Here is a 21834-nt window from a genome sequence, read left to right as displayed (position 1 = left end):
AGCCCAGGAGTCCCAACTCCCACCCTGCTCCCCGCCCTACCCTGCCTACACACTCCAAGCCCCTGCCCTGATCCCTGCATCCCCCTCACACACACCCAGCCCTCTGTCCTGATCCCTGCACCTCCCACATCCCCTAGCCCTCTACCCTGACCCCTGCACCCCCCTCACACATACCCAGCCCTCTGCCCTGTCTTCTGCACCCCCACACATACCCAGCCCCCACACACCCCATGCCTTGACTCTTGCATCCCCACCCCCACCCTGAGCACCAAATGGGAGCTCCTGCACCCCACCCCCACATTCTCACCTGCACCCCTTGCACCAAATGGGAGCTGCCCAGGTAAGCACTCCACACCCAAACCTTCTGCCCCAACCCTGAGCCCCCTCCTTCATTTTAGCTGCTGGCCAGACCCTACACCCCAACCCCTAGCCTGCTCCTTCACCCCCAGCCCAGTCCTCAGTGCACTCCCACCCTCAGCTCAGTGCAGAGAGAGAGAAAGAGAATGGGCTCGAACCGGGGAGAAGGTAGTTACCCACTCTATGTGGGCAGGGCCAGGACCCTTGACCAGCAGTGGGCTGAGCCTCTCAGCCCACTGCTGGTCTGGGGTCCTGGCTGCCGGCCCTGCTCAGCCCACTGCTGGCCCTAGGTTCTCGCTGCTGGCCCCTTGTCAGCCGGGGTCCTGGCCGCCGTCCCACTCAGCCTGCTGCCGGCCTAGGTAAACAGAACCCCAGGGCGGCAGCGGACTGAGCAGCCCGGCGGTGTAAGATCAGCATTTTAATTTAAATTTAAATGAAGCTTCTTAAACATTTTGAAACCCTTGTTTACTTTACATATGACAATAGTTTAGTTATATAATATAGACAGAGAGAGACCGTCTAAAAAATGTTAAAATGTATTACTGGCATGCGAAACCTTAAATCAGAGTGAATAAATGAAGACTCGACACACCACTTCTAAAAGGTTGCTGACCTCTGCTCTAAATTTAGGGCAATAAATTACCCCTCCCCCTAAAAAAAAAATAAATAAAACAGAGGGAAAATCCCAACAAACCAACCTGTAGGAATAAAAAGAAGTCCAGCAGCAGAGTGGGGGCTATCTAGTTTACTGCGCTGACTGAAACATGCATGATTACTTGCCTTGTGGGCAGGTTGTGTACGTGTGCATTTGGGTGCAAGGAGCTTGTGGCCCTCACAGACTTGAATATGGGCTCTGGAGACCAGAGTGGCTGCACTGGAGGAGCTCAGGGAGACGGATCAATGTACATAGAGAAGCCTTTCCAGGATACAGTAGAGTGGTCTCACCCTGAGCCTGAGAGCCTCTGTGCTGTTGACAAGGATGCAAGTCTCAGAGAAAAACATCAAAGCGTAGCAGAGGGAAATGATTCCATAGTTGGCTCCCTCCCTTCAGCTGATATCATGGTATCCTCTCACATTGAGGATACCTCTCTATGAGAGGGAACCCCAGTTATTAGGAAGAGAGGCAATAGTTTTGGGGGATTCCATCATTAGAAACAGATAGCTGGGTTTGTGATGACCGGGAGAATGGCCAGCTGAATTGCCTACTGAGAGTGAAGGTTGAGGATCTCTTCAGGCACCTAGATAGGCTTATGTTTTGTGCTGCGGAGGAGCCAGTGGTCGTGATACATATACCAATGACATAGGAAAAGGCAGGACAGAGATCCTAGAGCAGGGGTGGGCAAACTATAGCCCTTCAGATGTTTTAATCTGGCCCTCAAGCTCCCGCCAGGGAGCAGCATCCGAGACTTGCCTCATTCCATGCTGTGGCTCCGCATGGCTCCTAGAAGCAGCGGCATATCCCCTCTCCGGCTCCTACGTGTAGGGGTAGCCAGGGGGCTCCGAACACTGTCCCTGGCCCAAGTGCTGCCCCCGCAGCTCCCACTGACTAGGAACCACGACCAATGGAAGCTGCAGGGGTGGCACCTGTGGATGGGGCAGCACGAAGAGCCGTCTGGCCACGCCTCCGCATAGGAGACAGAGGGGGGACATGCCGCTGCTTCTGGGAGCTGCCTGAGGTAAGCGCCACCCAGAGCTGGACCCCTGAACCCCTCCTGCACCCCAACCCCCTGCCCTAGCATTGATCCCCTTCCTGCCCTCTGAGCCCCTTGGTCCCAGCCCAAAGCACCCTCCTGCAACCCCAAACCCTCATCCCGAGAGCCAACACCCTCCCCTGGAGCCCTCACCCCCCCTCCCTTGCACCACAACCCCCAATTTCATGAGCATTCATGGCCTGCCATACAATTTCCATACCCACATGTGGTCCTTGGGCCAAAAAGTTTGCCGACCCATCCTAGACGCCAAATTTAGGCTGCTAGGTAAGAGATTGCAGTCCATGACCTCCATGCTAATATCTCTGAAATGTTTCCAGTTCCAAGTACAGGGACAGTTAAACAGGCAGAACTTCAAGGTCTCAATGTGTGGATGAGACGATGGTGTAGGGAAGAGGGGTTTAGATTTATTAGGAACCAGGGAGCCTTTTGGGAAAGGGGAGCCTATACAAAAATAATGGGCTCCACCTAAACCAAAATGGAACCAGACTGCTGGCATGTAAAATTAAAAAGGTTGTAGAGCACTTTTTAAAATAAGGGCTGGGGGAAAGCTGACAGGTGCAGGTGAACACATGGTGCGGACAGAGAGATCCCTTAGGGAAGGCTCTATTAATGGAGATTCTCTATATCCTTTCCTGCTTACTAGGATGGAAGTTGATAAAGTACAGGTAGGAACTGAAAAGAGAACAGTCGAATGAAAAAGTCCCATGCAATTACATCACATAATGGCAGACAGCTAAAAAGTGACAAATTTATAAAGTGCTTGTATACAAATGCAAGAAATCTAAATACTAAAATGGATGAACTTGAGTGCCTAGTATTAAAATGAGACTATTGGTATAACAGGCATCACAGAAACTTGGTGGAACTATGATAATCAGTGGAACACAGTAATATTGTACAAAATATATAGGAAAGACAGTATAGGCCCTGCTCATGGGGGAGTGGCACTACACATGGAAGAAAGCATAGCATTAAATAAGGTAAAAATCTTAAATGAATCAAACTGCACCATAGAATCTCTATGGATAGAAATTCCATGCTTGAATAAGAAGAATATAGCAGTAGGGATATATTACCGATAACCTAACCAGGATGGTGATGGTGATGCGAAATACTCCAGGAGATTAAAGACGCTATAATAGAAAACTTAATAATAACGGGGCTCTTCAACTATCCAAATACAAGGAGAGATGGAGACTCAGAACAAGTTATTCCATACTTGCCTTTCCAAAAGTGGTTTTTAGAATCTGCTATGTGCTATTGTTTGGCTCATGACTGCTTTGAAACCCTGGTGCGCATCTTTCTGGGATGTGCCTGTCCCCAGAAACTGCTGGAGTTAAAGAACAAATGGCTAAGGACTCATGTAAGTAGCAGTTTTGAAAAAGTTTCTAAATCTCTCTCTCTTATGTACTTATATGACCTCCATTATCATAGTAACCACACCTCACAATCTTTAATAGATGTAATCCTCCAACACCTCTGTGTGGTAGGGGAGTACTATTATCCCGATTTGTAAAACTGAGGTGCAAGGAGACTAAGCATCTTGTCTAAAGTCACACAAGAAGTCTGCGCTGGAGTGTGGAACTAAACCTCGGTTTCTCGATTCCCTGGCTATCACACTAAATACTGGACTCATCCTTCCTCCCTAAATATATAGTATAAAGGCATGTACAGTCTACCCTCCTGGAATATAAAATATTGACAGGTTTCCAGAATCTTGCAATATACCAGTTGAAACCACTACTTAATACCCCTATTATGGGCCAGACCCACTGGACAGAGAAATTTCTGGTACTTTTGATGTCCCAGAGTACCATATTCTGTGCTGTGACAGCAATTAGAACCTAAAGAATTTTTTTTAAAAAGCACATTTAGAATTTCTCTGTTGAATGCCTTATTACAGATGCTATTTGGGAAATTCAGCTGTAATTGTATAATTTAATTAATTTTCCAAAAGCCTTCATATTTCATTTTTAGGCAAGGGAGATATTTGGGGCTAGACTACACTGACAAGTTGTCCCTTCAATTTCTGGTGTTCTTACTTCTCTATAAGCAGAAACTTCCACTTAATAAAATATAATGGAAGGCACTTTATAAATATCATTGACCACAGAAACTTGGCTCACTATAGGGATCTAAACTATTTTAGTCTGCATGTCTTCTTTCCCAAACTGCAGTTTCCCGTCTGAGAAAACCGGTTAAGTCAGTTCAGCTGTGCAAGTGAGAGAAAACTAGGGAAGAGACAAAGGGGGCAAACTCCTCCCTGACTTTCAGAATACCAGAAGAGAGCCACTGATACAGTGTTTTGTCCAGAACTCAGCCATGAGAGCTCCACAAAGAAACAAAGAGCATCTCTGGTATAGACAGGGAAATGACCGAATATCAAACATTCCATTTTGTTTTCAGAATTCCAATAATTAGCACTGTCACCGCCACCAGAAGCTTTGAAACTGGACTAGTTTACCACAACCAGGTGCGCAACCATAGCCAAACATTTTCTCCTGTAGGAGCTCACCAGCCTGAGCTAATAGTCTATCTTGGGCGGGTCATTTGATTAGATGAGGGCTCCACTTCCAGTCCATAGCTATTTCATAACTAACTTACGGCTGAGCAGCACCAACAAAATAAAATATTGGGGCCTCATTTGGGATGCACACGAGATCTTACTATATGGCCTACATCATATACAACAGGTCTTTAACATAACAAATCCAGCCTGTTGAGGGTGCAGGCACACAAGCTGTAACACACTTCATTATGGAATTAAAGATGCTGGGTATCTTGCAGAGGTCTGGTTGGTCTCCAAATGTACAATTTAATAGATAAGAATCAGATGTTTCCCAATTGCTAAGACACTGCAAAACATCTTCAAATGGCACTATGTTAGCTTTCCTGTTTCTCTTAAGGAAGAGGAATAGCACATCAACACATTCAGATCCTGCCAATGGATGTGTTTTCCTTTTAGTTAAATATTTTTACATGGTACCATGATGAATTGGGCATATGTCTATACAATGTATGAAATCAGTGCAAGATTATGAACCTTTGCGCCTGTCAGGCTGCAAACTCCATTTTGAACGTGCAGACTTTTGCCTACTCTCTCTCTCTGGTCTGCATGGTCTCCATGGCTGGTGGCAAAAGAACAATAATGACTCGAACACCCAATCGTTGGAAATCTATTCACTGTAGACAAAAGATTGGTCCTTGCCTAGAAGAACAGGGTAAGCAGGGGGAAGTCCACTTGGCAACAAAGTTAACTGACAGTTTGTGCTCATGTGGAGTAGATGGCAAGAATGCCACCTGCCACATCAGGACTAAAGATTTCAAAAGGGCAGAGGCTAGTCTGCTCTGGGGTCCATTTTCTCTAGTAAATGAGGGAGAAACCATTCACCATGTGACACCCTGCCTCCCTACCTTTCTGGACTCAAGATGGTTCCCCAAGAGCTCACAAGGAAAGAGTGAGATAGAAAATGAGGGATGTTGCAGTTTCAGATCGTTATTGTTATGTATGAGCTGTACTTAGGAGCCTGAAGGTGTTAAGACTGGGTGAAGTGTGCGTTTTGACTGCTTCACAATTACTGTGTGCCCCATGGAGAGAGTTAAATTGTAACCAGAAGCCCCACATCCTTGGGTGGAGCTCTAGGAGAGGGGCATGTTTAAGTAGCAGGGAATCTGAAGGGTCAAGCGCTGTGTCCAGACAGGCTGGTGTCTGGACAGGAGGTTCTGACACTTGGATGGGGTGCCAGGGTCTGCACTATGTGAGTGTGCCTAGAGACCCCAAGGACAGTGACTGGACTCCGTTCAGGCTCTAGGAGCTTCAAATACCCTGGGATTCCAGAGCATCAGAAGCATGGACTCCCCTCACAACAGCACTGGTGGGCAGTTAGGAAAAGGCTCTCCCTCGGATAAAAAACAGGTACCTCATGAGGACTTTAGCATCTGGTTTTCATTTCCAAGACAGAACATTCTTCAGACATAAAATTCAAGTATACTATTTTGAAACAATGGAAATTTCTTATCAAGAACAGGTGCTCCTCATTACACACCATGCTTCAGTCTGGCTTGTAAAAAGTAAAAAATAAACCGGAAAAAGAAAATTAAAACAGGAGAGCTCTATAGTCTTGCTGTGCAGTGCTTAGAAGTTTGAGAGCAAATCTGGACAGACAGAAGTCTTGTTACAGTGAAAGATCTGGTCACTAACTGGTTCTATTTCCCTGGTTCTCTTACACAATTTGGGTCTGTGAAATTTACACTTGGTGAGCATATAACTCAGTCATCCTGCCACTGCATCAAAATATATTTCTTATCTCTTCAAAACAACTAAAAGAGAAAAACCTGAAAGCCACTTTTGAGAGATGAAAGGGTCACACCCATTTATTTCCGGTGTGGTGGAAAGAAAGTTAAATATAAAACTGGAAACAGCTTCTTTTTCTAATTTTTGAATAGCCTGTGATTACAATATATTGCACATGCAGGCATTTTGAAACTTGCCAATGATTAACTTGGCTGAATTTATTTACATGCACCTAGCAAAGAGAGGAGTTGAGCATAATGAATGCAGACGCTGCACAATGGGTTCATTATATTTTAAACTAGCAATGTCTAACACAGCAAATAATTCTATATATAATTTGAACAATGCTATTATACACAATCTTTTTAAAAATCAATTTACTAGCCTTTGCTATCATCAACTTGCACCCCAGAAGCCTGAAGACCCTTATCTCATAAATCAGAGCCATAAAAATCCAAGCAATCTAATTTGCATATGTAAGAGAAGATTACCTACCGTAACTGGAGGTTCTTCGATATTTGCAGTCCCTAACTGGATTCCAAATGTGGGTATGCATGTGTGCCATGCACTGGAACTGTTCATAGTGTAACTTTAGCGCCCTCGTGGCCAAGATGGAGTCTGCTCTGCAGGCAGCTCTGGTCAAGAGCGAGTGCGCCCAGGAATGCAGCAGGAGAAATCCCTTCCACCCCAGGGGTACCTGTTCTAAAGCCCCAGAGTGAATACACACACCCACAGGAAAAGTACAGTGGATATAGGAATGGGAAATATTTATTTACAGAGGGATGAGAGGAGAAAAACAACAAGGGGAAATATAGGGAAAGCAGTAGAACAGGGCTGCATCCAAACCAAGGCCCCCCGGGCCCGGAGGTAGCACAATCTGGAGGGCAGACACTGAGTAATGTGTCTGCACACAGAGTTCAGGAGTCCTGAGCAAAGTTCCAGTCCAGTGGTGAGTCTTAGGTGCTCCTGGCCGTCTTTGGCGCCAGTGAACTTTCCCCAACAAACCCCTTCAGTGCCCTCTTCTGCCGCTCTCTGCAAAGCCACACAGAGCGACCATCTCCCCACTTAACTAGCTAGCAGCCTCCCTCCTTGTTTCCAATGCAGAGTCACAAGCCCTAGTACTCACAGCCCCATGCAGCCGTGATACTGGGGGTCCAGCTCCGGCCTGTCCTTCTCAGGCGATTCCTCACTGGCACAGTACTTCTCCTGGCTCCTGTCCTGGGGTGCCCCCATCAGCCACTCTGTCCTTCTCAAGCATCAGGCAGGTTCTCTGCTGCTTCCCTTGCAAGGGCCTGTGGGCTGCTGCCATTCTCTCTCCCCGAGATCCAGAGCCACCCCCTGGAGTTTCCCTTCTTTTTTTCCTCACTCTCCCGCTCCACCCTAGGAAAAAGATTTAAAGAGGCCATGCTCTCTAAACCTCAAGGGGTTACAATAGTAGCGTCCATTGACCTGCATGTGTGTCGTGTGTTGACCACATGGTGTGTCTGAGGCTCTAAGAGGCTGTGCAGATTAACACTGCTCCAGTTCCCTCTTATCAGGAATCAGAGGAGCCCAGAGCAGACAGGATGGAGGGCGAGACTGGAATCCAGATAGAGACCACGGATCTCAAAGAACCTCAGAGAAGGTAAGTAACCATCTCTTCTTCTTTGAGTGATGGTCACTATGTGGATTCCAAACATGGGAGAGTAGTAATCAGTGGTCAGTGTGGAGGCGGGTGTGAGGTCTCACCAGAAGACATGGTCTGAAGGATGGCCTGACTGACAGAAGCATCCAACGCCGAGGCAGGGGTGATGACGTAATGGGTGGAAAAGGTGTGAACAGAAGCCCAAGAGGCTGCCTTACATATGTCATTCTAGGGAACATCTGCTAGGAAGGCCAATATTGCAGTATATGCCTGGGCAGAGTGGGTCATTACTCTGGGAGGGTGGGTGACTCAGGAGACCATTAGCGGTTCACGATGCAATGGGTGATCTACTTGGAGAGTCACTGTGAAGAAAGGGCACGATCCTGGTAGCACTCCGCGATGGCGATGGAGATGTTCAGAAGGCGCAGGTACATTGGAGATAAAAAGCCAACACCCAGCGAACATCAAGAGCCTGGAACGCATGCTCACCGGAAGAGGTGTACGGTTTAGTGTAAAAGATCAGGAGGTACATGCACTGGTTGAGGTGAAATGGGGAGGCCACCTTGGGTAGGAACTTGGGATAGAAGTGGAGGGACATCTTGTATTTGCGGAAGATGGTGAATCTGCCATCATGGCTGAAAGTTCGCTAACTCACTGTGCAGAGGTAATGGCCACAAGAAAGATCACTTTCATGGAGAGGTTCGCAAGGGAACAGATTGCCAGGAGTTCAAAGGTTGGCTTAGTGAGGGCAGACAGAACAACGTTGAGGTCCCAGGAAGGGGTAGATTTATGCAGAGTGGAGAAACATTGAGAAGGCCACGAAGGATGTGAGGGGTGGCTGGGTACGTGAAGACATAGAAGCCATCCACAGGGGAAGAAAAACGCTAGTAGTCATCAGGTGCACATGGACGGAGGAGTGGGAGAGGCCTGACTGGCAGAGGTGGAGGAGGTAGTCTAGGAGAACAGGAATAGAAGTGGAGTCGATGGCGTGATAGTGATGGCGCGCCCACATAATGAAACAATGCCACTTGGCCTGATAATAGGCCTGAGTAGATGGATGGTGGCTACACGCAAGGATGTCATGAACGGGGGCAGAGCTGGAGTCATCTATGCATGAACTCCATCCAAATAATAGGCTGTGAGATGGAGAGGGCCCAGGCTGGGGTGACGCAGGCAGCTGTGTACTTACATGAGGAGATTCGGGAGGACCGGAAGATGGACTGATGGGTGAACAGAGAGGTGAAGGAGATCTGTGTACCAATACTGGCAAGGCCAGGGGAAGGCAATTAGAATGAGCATTGCCCGGTCACAACAGACCTTGTGCAGGACTTGGGGATGCAAAGGGACAGACGGAAAGGCAGAACAGAGGTCGGTGATCCATGGGAGGAAAAGGGGAAGTTTGTAGTTATTCAGAGTTGAAAAGAAGTCCCAGTGCAGCATCCCTGGAAGAAATAGCAGAGAGTGCAGTCATGTCAGTCCCACTCTTGGCTAACGTGGAAGGAACAGCAGAGAATATCTGCCCAAGGAGTCGCTGGTGCCTGGGAGGCAAACAGTATGCGCAGTGATCCTGTCCTGGAGGTACCAAGTCTCCTTGCATAGGTAGGAGGATCTGGCTCCGCCCTGCTTGTTGATATAGACAACCACAGTCATGTTGTTGAACAGTAACTGAACATGCTGCAATTGGAGGAAGAGTAGGAGAGCTGAGCAGGTAAGACAGACAGCACAGAGTTCTAGGATGCTGATGTGACTCCACGCCTCCCTAAGAGACTAGAGGCCCTGAGCCATGTGACCATCCAGATGTGTGCCCCAGTCAATGAGTGAGGCATCCATGGTGAGGGTGGTATGGGGTAGGAGTGTATGTGAAAGGGACACTGGCTAAGACTGCTGGCGGCTTGCACAACCAGGTGAGAGGCGAGGACAGAGGAAGGGATCAAGATTGGTTTGCCAAGGCTGTCTGACTGAGGATCATAGACAGAGTGGAGCCACAGTTGAAGGCAACACATATAGAGGTAGGCATATGACGTGACGGAGACGCAGGCCGCCATATGGCCAAGGAAGGAGAGGTACTGATGGACTCAAGTGCATGGAAGACGACGAAGCTGCACAATGAGAGCAGTGAGAGCAGCAAAAGGGTCTGAGGGAAGAAAGGCTTCAGGTGAGCATCTATGAAAGCAAGCATGTGAGTAGGGGTGAGGACCGATTTTTCTTCAGATACATATCTCCAAGGTGCCAAGGAAGGTGCGTAGGGTCCACACGGTGGTGAGGAAGTGGGCTCAGGATGGTGACATAAGGAGCCAGTTGTCCAGGTAGGGAAACACAGAGCGACCCAGGTGATGCATGTGGGCTGCCACGATGGTGAAAACCTTCGTAAAGACACAGGGGACAGCGGCAATCCCAAAAGGGAGAACCCAGAATTAGTAGTGGGAAAAGCCCACCATGAAGCCAAGGAATTTGCCATGAGCAGGGTGGCTGTCCACATGGAAATAAGGATATGAAGGATATCCTTCATATTGAGAGACGCGGACCAGGCCCCAGGGGGAAGTGACTGGATGATGATGGGGAGCATGACCATCCGGAAGCAGAATCTGTGGGTGAATTTGTTCAGCAACTGAAGAGCCAAAATGGGACAGAGACCACCTCCCTTCTTCGGTACAAGGAAGTAAGGGGAGTAGAAACCATGGCTATGGTAGTACTGTGGAACAGGTTGTATGGCACCCTTGCGGAGGAGGGCACACGCTTCCTCTTGGAAAAGATAGTATTGGGAAGGATTTCCCGAAAGCTCCATGGGAGGATAACGGGGAAAGAAGGAGAGGAATTCTATGAGGTAGCCCTGATGAACAATGTCCAGCACCCGGTGATCTGGAGTAATCACATGTATGAAAAGGGCGAGATGACACCTGAAAACAATCAGGGTGGGGTTGGGAGGAGGGTTCACAAGTCTCAGGGAAACAGTCAAAAGGACTGTTTAGAGGATGGTTGTGGGACAGCACAAGCAGCAGAGGCAGCACGCTGGTGATCTTGAGAAGGTTCTGGGGGAGGCTGAGGATATGGCTGATAGGTGGCACAAAGGCAGGATCTGAAGGATGACCTATGTTGTCTGTGGGTTGGGGCTGAGGCTATATACCCAATGATCAGAGCATGGCATGAGAGTCATTAAGGGAGCGTGTGGACTCATCAGTCTCTTCTCCACACAGTTTGTTGTTATGGCAGGGGAAGTTCTCAAGCATAGTCTGAACCGCCTTCAGAAATCTGCTAGACTGTAGCCAGGAATCACGGCAGAGGACAACTCCTGAAGCCAGAGAGCAGGATGCAGTATCAGCAGCATCAACTATGTCCTGGAGAGTCACCTGGGCAACCAACTTGCCTTCATCTAGAAACTGGTGGAAGTCCTGCTGCTTCTCCAGAAGGAGGAAGGCTTTGAAGTCTGAGAAGTCAAGTACAAGAGAAAGTTGCATGTGGCCAGGATGGCCTGGCAGCTTTCAATTTGGAATTGGAGGCCCAGAGAAGAGTAGGCCTTGTGGTCCAACAGGTCTAACTTCTTGGTGGCATGATTGGCGGGGGAGTAGATTTAAAATGCTGCTGTTTGGCGTATTCAATTATCATGTGGACAACAAGAGAGTTAGGAGGCGGTGAGTAAAAAGAAAGTCAGTCCTTTTGGAGGGGACAAAATAATGTCTCTGTTCACTTGGGAGCAGGGACACAAGAAGCCAGAGTGTGCCAGACTGTCTGGGCTGGTTGTAAAATGGCCTCATGAATGGGCAGGGCACTGCGGGAAGGTCCGGGGGTGGGGGGTGTTGCAGTTTGTCCAGAAACTGGTTTTGGGGGTCCTTATGTCCTCCACAGTCAGATTGAGGGCCACAGCCATGCAATGAAGGAGATGGTCATGGGGGTCGGGGGAGGGCAGAAGCAGCACATCATCCAGGGCGGAAGTGGTGCAAGTAGGGACTGGAGGGTCTGATGGTACTGCCAGTGCCGGAATGTCCCGGGGCTCCGCACAGATGGAGGGAGGGACATTGTGTGTAGGGGACAGCTGGTAGTCAGGGCATGGATGTTCCCCACAGTCATAGCAGGGGTCCCAAGTGCCCAGCAGGGCCAAGCACAGGGTTTGCTGGGCATCAGCAGTGCCACCACAGGTCAACCGATAGGGTGTAGAGTGGTTGAATTGGACGGTGCCGTGGCTCGGGACTATACGACCATGTGTGCAAGAAGGTAGAATCCAGTTCAGAGGACCACTCAGAAGCAGAAGAGGAGTCCAGGGGGACAGCTGGAGCTGGCGGTGTGGGGTGAACCAAAGGCGGACAGTCCAGGAGCAAGAGAGGTTCCTCCGTGCAAGGGCCTTGTGCAGAGAGGCAGAGCAGAACAGGAGGCTGAAGCAGAAGCGGTGGGAGACGGCAGTCTGGGAGCAGGCGGAGGCCCGGAACACGGAGGGGAGCCATCATACAGTAACAATAGTGCAGCCGTCAGCGTGAGAGGGGACTGGCATCCCAGTGTATGCGAGATCGGATGTGCAAGTCCAGACAGTCCTGGAGTAGTGGACGGAGCCAGAGTGGATAGTGGTGGACCGGTCACTGCAGCCAGTGGCAGGACTGATGGAGCACTGTGCTTCGACTTATGGTCTGAGCAGGATTTCTTTGATGCAGGAGCGTCCGGATCAACACATGACTTCTTGTGTGACAAAGCACAGCTCAGGGAGGCAATGCTGCGTTTAGAGGCAGTCCTCGTCAGTGAACCGCCTTTATGCTCGTGGTTGTGCGTTTTATGAGCATAATGGGTCTTGGTCAGTTGTGGCGGTGCAGTCACTGCCAGCTGGGAAGGACCAAGATAGGTGCGCACTGCTGGTGCGGAGCATTGGGCCGTCAGATCCACGGGCTCCGGATATAGTTGTGCACATGGGCAAATTGCCTCCTCCATAAGGAACCTGCGGAGCCAGTTCTTTCCGGCTTGAACTCGTGACGTCAGGGGAGCAGCAGATGGAGCAGTGGGAGGCAATATGGGCTTTACCCAAGCTGTAGAGACAACATTGGTGCTCGTCACTCACAGAGGAAGAGCATGGGCACAAGGGACAGTATTTGAAGCCAGCTTGCCTGGGCATAGTCCTCGGGCTGGGGAAGGAATCCCTGCAAGGGGAGAAGTCCAACAAAGATAACCTATCTACCTAAGAATTAACAGACAACTATATACAACTAGAGAGAAAAAACCTATGTACAGACAATGAGAGAAGAATAGTTGTCTTAACAAGCTAAGACCACCGGGGAACTGGAGTTCCAACTTTGGCCACGTGGCGGTAAGAAGGAACTGGAGTGGCGCAGACTCACACAGCCTCTTAAAGCCTTGGATGCATCACACAGTTGATACATAAAACACATGCAGTTCAACAGACACTACTATGAACAGTTCCGGCTCCGGTGCATGGTGTGCATGCATACCACATTTGGAATCCACAGAGGGACCACCACACGAAGAAGAAATTATTTGCACATGCAAATTTCAAAAATATTGTTTTACACAGACTAGCAGCTTCCTTGAGAGACAGATATTGGAGAGACTGTCACATGTGCAGTATTGTGAAGACATGGACAAAAAATAATACAGAATAGCACATTGCCAGCTCCAATTTGGGATGTGCTTCTGTTTAATGTTAAAACATAATTGAGGCTCTCAGAGCTATTTCAGAAACTGTTGAAGAAAATCAGCTCACTGGATTAGCACTACTAGCAGTGCATCGCAGTCAGCCCATCTCAGTAGAGAATGTGATTGACATCCTCACTCACAACCCGACACCTAGATTTTGTACTTTAATATTCTTTGTAACATGTACTAATATAGACTTTTAACCCCATACACCTTTTGTAGAGACCTGTTACTTGGTAGGTAACCTGGACCCCTCCTTAGGAAAATTCTGGTTGCGCCCTCTGTGATTTTTGGAAGGACATGCTAAATGTCAGGCTCATGCAGGCTACACCCTATGCATTGCTAGCTCCACAATCCCCAGCTATTGTAACAGGTTGCAGAGAAACAGTTTCAGAGAATGATGGCCCAGCTTTTTTATCCAGAAGGCAGAACCTGTGCATGAAGCAGAGCAGCAGTGATGTGCTGATCAGACAGTGGTTTATTAGATGGACTGCTGCATTTTGTGTCGGCTGTTGCTTCTTGGTGGATATCACCTTCAGTCCCAAGCTCAGTGAATTGCAAAAGCCTCTGGAGGCAATAAATCTATGGAGCACCATCACAAAGTCCGGATTTAACAGGAAGCAGCATGGCCTCCCGGCCACTGTCATTATCTGGCTATTCAGGCACAACAAAGAACCCATCAGAACCCCACAACTGCGTGTCACCATGACAAATGGAATTCAGCAACCCTCAATTGAGGGCGTTGGTATAGTTTTGGAAAATTCTTCAGAATGTTTCCTTCTTACTACATTAATACAGTCTTGCCGATGTATTGTTTCACATAACTTTTCTTCATCCTGTTGCTGCTCTCAGGCACGGAGATATGGGGATTATCACACTGTCTACACTAGATGTGAAGCTAGCTATTTCCCACACTGGAGTTCATAATGTCCCACATATTCCCCCTAAAAGTAAGGATTAGGAATAGATGTTTAATAGGAAAAGAGAAGATTGGGTCTTCAAGGACTCCATATAATTGAGCTCTCTCAAGGAAGAGCAACTGCCCATCATCGTGGCTCTGAGAGAAGTGAGCTAAGTTATCTCAGTGCAATTCTGCTCACCCCGCTAGGTCACTCAACAGATCCTCATAATGATCTGGGTTGAAAGCTGCAGTACTAGCATGATTAGATGTCCATTGTCCAGGGACAAAGACAACTCCGGAGTATATTTCCACTGGTTCACTTTAGTACTCTGAATTTACAAAGGAGCACTTTAGACACACGTTAGTACCCAGCTCCACCATGAATTAATTAGGCAAATATTTCCACAAGTCTTAACCCTAATCTATTAGGCAACAGGACTACGTAGACAAGTCATGTAGAGCAAACTCTTAAGCAGCATTCACTAACTTTGCTATATAAAATTGGAAAGAGTGTTAAGGCCACTGACAGAGAGGTGGGACGAGGACACAGGAGTTTTTGGCACCCAGCCCTGTGCTTAATCCATTAGATTTTATGGCTCTGGGGACCGCCGCCAGAATATTTAAGTGTTAGTCCGCACACTAAAGGGGCTTCTTGTTTGCACACTACAGGCTTTTTTTGCACGCTTTAGTGTGAATAATTATCAGCCGCTTTCTAGAACAGTTGTGAAGAGAGAGAAAGAGAGAGACAAAGGAAAATGAATTGATTAAACATTTTACACAGATTTTTCACCAGTTTTGTTAAACATATTCCATACTTCATCTTCTCCCCTAACAAATGTATAAAATTAATTTTCCAAAAAGGAGGTACAGCTGAGACATACCACAAGTACAAATCAGCCTTTGTTTTACTCCTTTTGTTGGACTACCTTCTCCTTACATAGCAGTCCTCACAGAGTATTTCCAGGTCTGCCCACCATTACAGCGGGGAACATAAAAATCTCTTGTAATATATTCTAACAAACTTTTGTCATAAACAGATAGCTAAGGGTTAATGTTCTTTTACCTGTAAAGGGTTAACAAAGGGAACCAAACACCTGACCAGAGGACTAATCAGGAAACAAGACTTTTTCAAATCTGGGTGGAGGGAAGTTTTGGGTGTCAGTTCTTTGTTCTCTGTCTTGGTTCGGTGACCCTCTCTGCTCTGAGAGTGATCTTTCTATCTCCAGGCTTTCTAATTTTCTGTTTCCAAGTTGTAAGTACAAGGATAGTAAGACAATAGGTTTATATTGTTTTTTTGTATTTACATGTGTGTAGTTGCTGGCATGTGTTAAATTGTATTCTTTTTGGATAAGGCTGTTTATTCATTTTTTCTTTTAAGCAATTGACCCTGTATATTGTCACCCTGATACAGAGACCATTTTATGTCTTTTTCTTTCTTTTATATAAAGCTTTCTTTTTAAGACCTGTTGGATTTTTTTTTTAGTGGGGGCTCAAGGGGATTGAGTCTGCAGCTCACCAGGGAATTGGTGGGAGGAAGAAGACGGGGGGAAGAGAGAATCTCTTTGTGTTAGATTTACTAAGCCTGACTTTGCATACCCTCTGGGTGAGGAGGGAGAGAGATTTGATCTCTCGGCACTTGTGTTTCAAGGACTTGAAGCAGGGAATCTCCTAGAATACCCAGGGCGGGGAAATCTGGGAGGAGGTAAAGAGGGAGAAGGGAAGTGGGTTATTTCCCTTTGTGGTGAGACTCAGGGCATCTGAGTCTTGGGGTCCCCCAGGGAAGGTTTTGGGGAGACCAGAGTGAGCCAGACACTGGAATTCTGGCTGGTGGCAGCGATATCAGATCCAAGCTGGTAATTAAGTTTGGAGGTTTCATGCTAGCTTCTCATGTTCTGAACTCTAAGGTTCAGATCTGAGAAGCTAGCATGAAACCTCCAAACTTAAGAAGTTTAAGCAACAGGGTAAAATTGTCCAAACACTATTCATATTGCTGCTAGTTGTGATAATTGCTTATCACAGAAGCCAGAAACAACTTTTAACCATTTTTTTTAATAAAGACACAAACAGAGGAAGTGATAAGCAGTACAAAAAAAAAAATCACAAACAGTACATGCTTTCCAGCTAATATTATGCTCTCACTATTCTCAAACTAGAATATTTACAAATCTTTGCTTTATTAGCTCAGAACTTCAGTAACAAATTATCAGTGTTCTCCTAGAGAGTCTCCTTGGTCTAATATAGCTCCCACAGGCAAACTACGTGTCAGTATTAGAGCAAAATCAACATAGCTGAGTACTACGCAAATAATGGCTCACTTCAGCTGATAAATTATAAGGGAAAGTTTTCATATCCTGCAGGAAATAAACACTAATACAACCTATTGTTTTAAAACTACTGCCACAAGAGCCTTGTAGGTGAGGAGGAGGAGGAGGAGGAGGAGAAGAGAGAAGCGAGAGTAAACAAAATAGATTTCAATGCCCTTAAAAGCCTTTCTGTGATGTAGACACACAAAGGATCAATATTTTACCAGAGAACATTACAGACTGAGCTGGAACAGCAATTATGACAATGCCCTCATATGATGCTCATAACTGTAGGTTACCCAACTTTGTTTTTTTGGAATAAGCAAAACTACATATATTTTAAAGTACAGTATAAGTATGCTTCACTACATAGTACATACTCTGTAGACATGTGTTTTAGGTGTATGTCTGATACACAGTATACACATTCATTTTCCTGTACACCGTGTGCATGCACACACTCACATGCAGATCAAAAAGCCAATATATGCCAAAAGTGATACCACACTGTGGTATCTGAGTAGCATTTCCCCATTCCATGCATAGGAAAACACTGCACTGTACTCAGACCACAGTGTCTGGGGGCTCCTACGCTAATATTCATTGTTTGAAGGTGACCTATAATATTCAATTCTTATTTAAGGAAAATATTTTTTATTTTAAAAATGGAATCTGGTTCACAAGAAGCCTTGTGGACACAAAAAGGAGCCATTAGAAAGGTGTCCCTGAAATCTACAATTGCCTGGCTATCAAAGAAGTTAGAGGAATAACTTGATTCTTGTTTCTTTTTTTAAAATTTTATAGGATTCCAGTTTCTGATAGGGCATTCTCTAAATAGCATGCTTCTCCCCTCCCCACACAAACTTCTCAATACATTTTATAATGTATTTTCTGCTCCTTGTTGACATTAAGAGTTGTCCCAGACAACAGAGAGTTTCACTAAATAGGAAATCGGTGTAACTGACAACATGTGGAAAGCTGTCAAATGCACAAAGCAAGCTGAAAACAGACACCTTTTTCTTGATAACTTTCCGTTTATTAAAGGCAAGGCTGACAGCACCACCTATTATTAAGGTTGCCACCTTTCTAAGAGCCAGGACAGGCTCTCTTAATTCTGGTACTTCCTAACTTTTGAGAGAGTTTGAATTTGCAAGCTTAACAATGTTCTTTTCACACAGTTTTGTGTGTAATAATAATAATAATAATAATAATAATAATAATTTTAGGTGGCGCTTGTAACCCTCATTTTCAGGTTGACAGTTGCCCTTTAAGACTGAACAGTTATCTACTAAATATCCTGAAGGTCTTGCATTTTGTAGCTAGCCATTCTATTTCACAGTATCCCTATAGTCTATGTAGCTTTAACCATATGCTAAATTACAAAAGTCTAGACTGAAATCAATTAAATCAATACAAAAAATTGACTTCAATGTACCAAAATTTCACCTTATATTACCAGTTTAAAAAAAAAATACACACACACACCACACTTTAATTACAAATATCAATGTAACCTCAATTGTAGTCATTAATGACACTTCCATAACTAGGCCATCTTATTTTCTGTAATTAGATGGCCCTAGAAGTTGCAATGGTGGCATTATAAAATACCTTGACAAGGGAGAAATCTCACCTGTACTTCTGAATCGGCATCAACATGCTGTAGCTGAAACCAGGTGTCTCTGTTATGGTACTTCTGCAGATCTTCCTTCTGTATAGCTACTTTCCCTGGAAACCAAATAAATCAAGAAGCATTGTTTAAAACATATTATTGTTACACACAGATTCATTTCAATAGGACTTCAATGTAAACAGTATTTTCAAACCAGTGCTCTAATGATTATTCCCCACAATCAGTGCTATCAGGCTATGAAAGCATTAGACAATGCATTCATTTTCTTTATGGAAAGAGACTTTTTCTACTTCGCAACATGACTTTGAAATTCCTTACAGCATACTCGTTTAACAAGTTGGAGTACTGTACAGGTTTACAGGTTTACTGACCGGGTTTACAGTAAAATACCATGATGCTACAATAAACATCTGTCAGAACCTTGAAAACCTACTGGCATTGTACTGCCATTTTCATTTTAAAGACGGAACTCCTCAATAATCCCAATGGAAAGTTCCAGGCATTGTGGTAGGTTTGGACTCATAACGAGACTAATGGACACGGCTATAACACATGTATTTTACTTTATTTTATTTTTTTAAGCAGAAAGCACTGTTGAAGCAGGGGACACCAAGTCATGACCCCTAGATTTTAATTCCAACTCTGCACTAGCTGGCTGTGTGACTCTGAACTTTACACATAGACTGCCATTTCACAACCTAAAAATTGGTTAAGATACAGCTACCTTACTCACAAGAACTTTGGAGGCTTAAAGTTTGCAAAGACCTTTCACTCTATAATAGAGAGCCATTCACTTGAGGACAAGAATCATTATTCGCATGTACAGGTACACACTACTTCTAAATTTACATCAAGGAAAATACACGCTAGTGCTACCCTTACATTTTAACTCCCACTAAAGCTTATACGACCTAACTAAAATAACAGGCTCTAATTCTGTGTTTTGAATTGACATATGAGCACTAAGACCCAGATTTTTAAAGGTTTTAGAGATTGCTGCACAAGCCTAAATCCTATTTGAAAGTGAGATTTGGGCTCCTAAATCAGTTAGGCATTGAAACACTGAGTGCAGCACTGCCAAAACACTTTTAAAGATCTGGGCCTACAGCTGAAACGTCATCCAGAGGGTCATAAAAGAGGTTGTGTCAAGTACTCTCTGATGGACAGTAAAACCTTTTTGGTGTGTGTAGGTGTGGGGGGGTGTGTGTGTGTTCACATAAAAGGAAGATTGATAGCCAGCCCCAGAAGACCTTGTGATTCTCAGAGAGCAGATCTGAGCTAGATGGTTTCCCAAGGACTGACTGATGGAGGCACAGTGAACAAAATGTTTTAAGTTGAGAGAGAGAGATGCAAGACAGCTGCCTTGTGGTGAAAGGACAGTGGTGAGTAGCGGAAGTTTCTGCAAAAGGGAGTTGCCTGTGTGCAGCTTGTTCAAGGACTCAGGATTTGTGTACAGTTCATAAAAAAAAAAAACCACTTAGAAAAATGCCCTGTCACTGATTTATCTTCCCATGGGAAACCTATCTGCAAATCTACCATGGCTTGGCAAAGGGTCAGTGATATTCCTATTGCATATAAACTAAAACCCAAGGATCTATAGATAATATTTCCAAAGCACAGAACAAACAAACTCATGAACTCAAATCACTTACCTTGTTGGCATACTCTAGCTTGATTTCTCACAAGAAAACCTGAATGAGCATTTAAGTAAGTTTTATAGTTCATGTTTTGAAGTATTCCCCTGACTAGCATTCAGCCCTTTTCTCAGTTGCGTTCAGACCCTTCCACACAGTGTTCCCCTGTTTTCTAGCTGCTCCCATGTAGCTATGAGTTACAGCTACCACTGGCCCTCATCACCAACAAGCTGCTTCCCGTACCAGCTCTCACCCTTTTAGCCCCAGTTCCTAAAGTGCCTTGCATAGCCGGCATGTATAAGAGGCCAGGGGCCTCCCCAAACAGCCAGCATACCACCTTTGGAGCATGCCACCACTGAAAGGGTGGGCATCCTGGTCAGGGCCCCGCTCCTGCTCTTCTCCTAAGGCTCTGCCTCTTCTTGTCCCCATTCCGCCTACACGGGGGCCTCGTGGGAGTGGGTGAAGAGGCACACATAAGTGGTGAGCAGCCTGCCAGCCAGCGGGTATGGGAGGGGCGCAGAGGTGTGAGCAGCAAGGGCCTCAGGAAGGGGGCTGAGCGGGGCTAGGGGTGGAATATAGGCAGGGCCGGCGCTACCATTTAGGCAGCCTAGGCAATCGCCTAGGACGCCAGGATTATTGAGGGGGCGGCAGGCAGCTCCGGTTGACCTGCCGCAGGCATGCCTGCGGAGGGTCTGTTAGTCCGCGGCTCTGGTGGAGCTGCCACAGTCATGCCTGCGGATGGTCGGCTGCTCCCGCGGCTCCGGGGGACCTCCTGCAGGCATGCCTGCGGCAGCTCCACCAGAGCTGCGGGATCAGCGCGGGGGCCGGTGAAATGGCCATGCGCCTAGGGCACGAGAAACCCTGGAGCCGGTCCTGAGTATAGGCAGGGCTTCAGGGGAGGAGGCTGAGAGGGGGCAGGGCCACCGTCTGGGTGCCGGCAGACAACTCAAACGGAGGAGCCATATGCTGCCCCTGGTGCCTTGCCCTCTCTCCACAACCAGGCTCCCCCAGATTCCTGCCTCTGGCCTTCTGCTCCTAGCTAATTCTGTGCAGCCTCTGACTCATTCGTGAACTCCTCTGACCTCAGCTCAACACTTCCCCTTCCTGTCCTTAGATCAGTGTTTATCAAACTTTTGTATTGGTGACCTCTTTCACATAGCAAACCTATGAGTGCAAAACCCCCTTCTAAATTAAAAACACTTTATTTAACACTATTCTAAAATGCTGGAGGCAAAGCGGGGTTTGGGGATTGAGGCTGATAGCTCACTATCTCTCATGCAATAACTCTCGAGCCCCAGTTTGAGAACCCCTGTCTTAGACCCCTCTGCTGACTGGATGTTAAATTGGGGATTAACATAGTACCAAATAATGAGCCAGCAAGTTCATTACAGTATTTTTATTGGATGTGCCGAGTTAACGACTCACTTCTCAGGATGCCAATCATTAAATTACACAAACTTACAGCGTAAGATAGCAGATATTTGAATTATTTATGGGGAACAGATAACAGGAAAGTTACATTATTGAGAACGCATCTGTAAAGAAATTATGGATATGTACTTTCTAGGCTTCAATTGTTATGGTCAAACCGGTAGCACCGTGGCAAACTGGCTTCTCTAATGAGCATGTGAATACAGTAAATCCACATGTGAACTCCCAAAAACTACTTTGGATTCTCATTTGAAATTGTTTGTTCACTTTCACTTATGATACTCTTCTAATCCAGTGTAGAAATTCTCTAGTCA

General features: G+C 46.2%; 1 protein-coding gene across 3 annotated transcripts in view; it reads right to left on the bottom strand.

Annotated features, from left to right (window-relative positions):
• RASA3 (RAS p21 protein activator 3) overlaps positions 1–21834 on the bottom strand; it is a 207707-nt gene that overhangs the window by 81933 nt on the left and 103940 nt on the right. For all 3 annotated transcript variants that reach the window (XM_050921823.1, XM_050921832.1, XM_050921842.1), the window contains one exon: positions 18456–18550. In XM_050921823.1, coding sequence (XP_050777780.1) covers positions 18456–18550 — 95 coding nt within the window. The remainder of the gene's footprint in view (positions 1–18455; positions 18551–21834) is intronic.

The sequence above is a fragment of the Gopherus flavomarginatus genome, chromosome 1 (genome assembly GCF_025201925.1).
Source record: "Gopherus flavomarginatus isolate rGopFla2 chromosome 1, rGopFla2.mat.asm, whole genome shotgun sequence".
Lineage (NCBI taxonomy): Eukaryota > Metazoa > Chordata > Testudines > Testudinidae > Gopherus > Gopherus flavomarginatus.
This window is presented reverse-complemented; position numbering and strand designations above follow the sequence as displayed.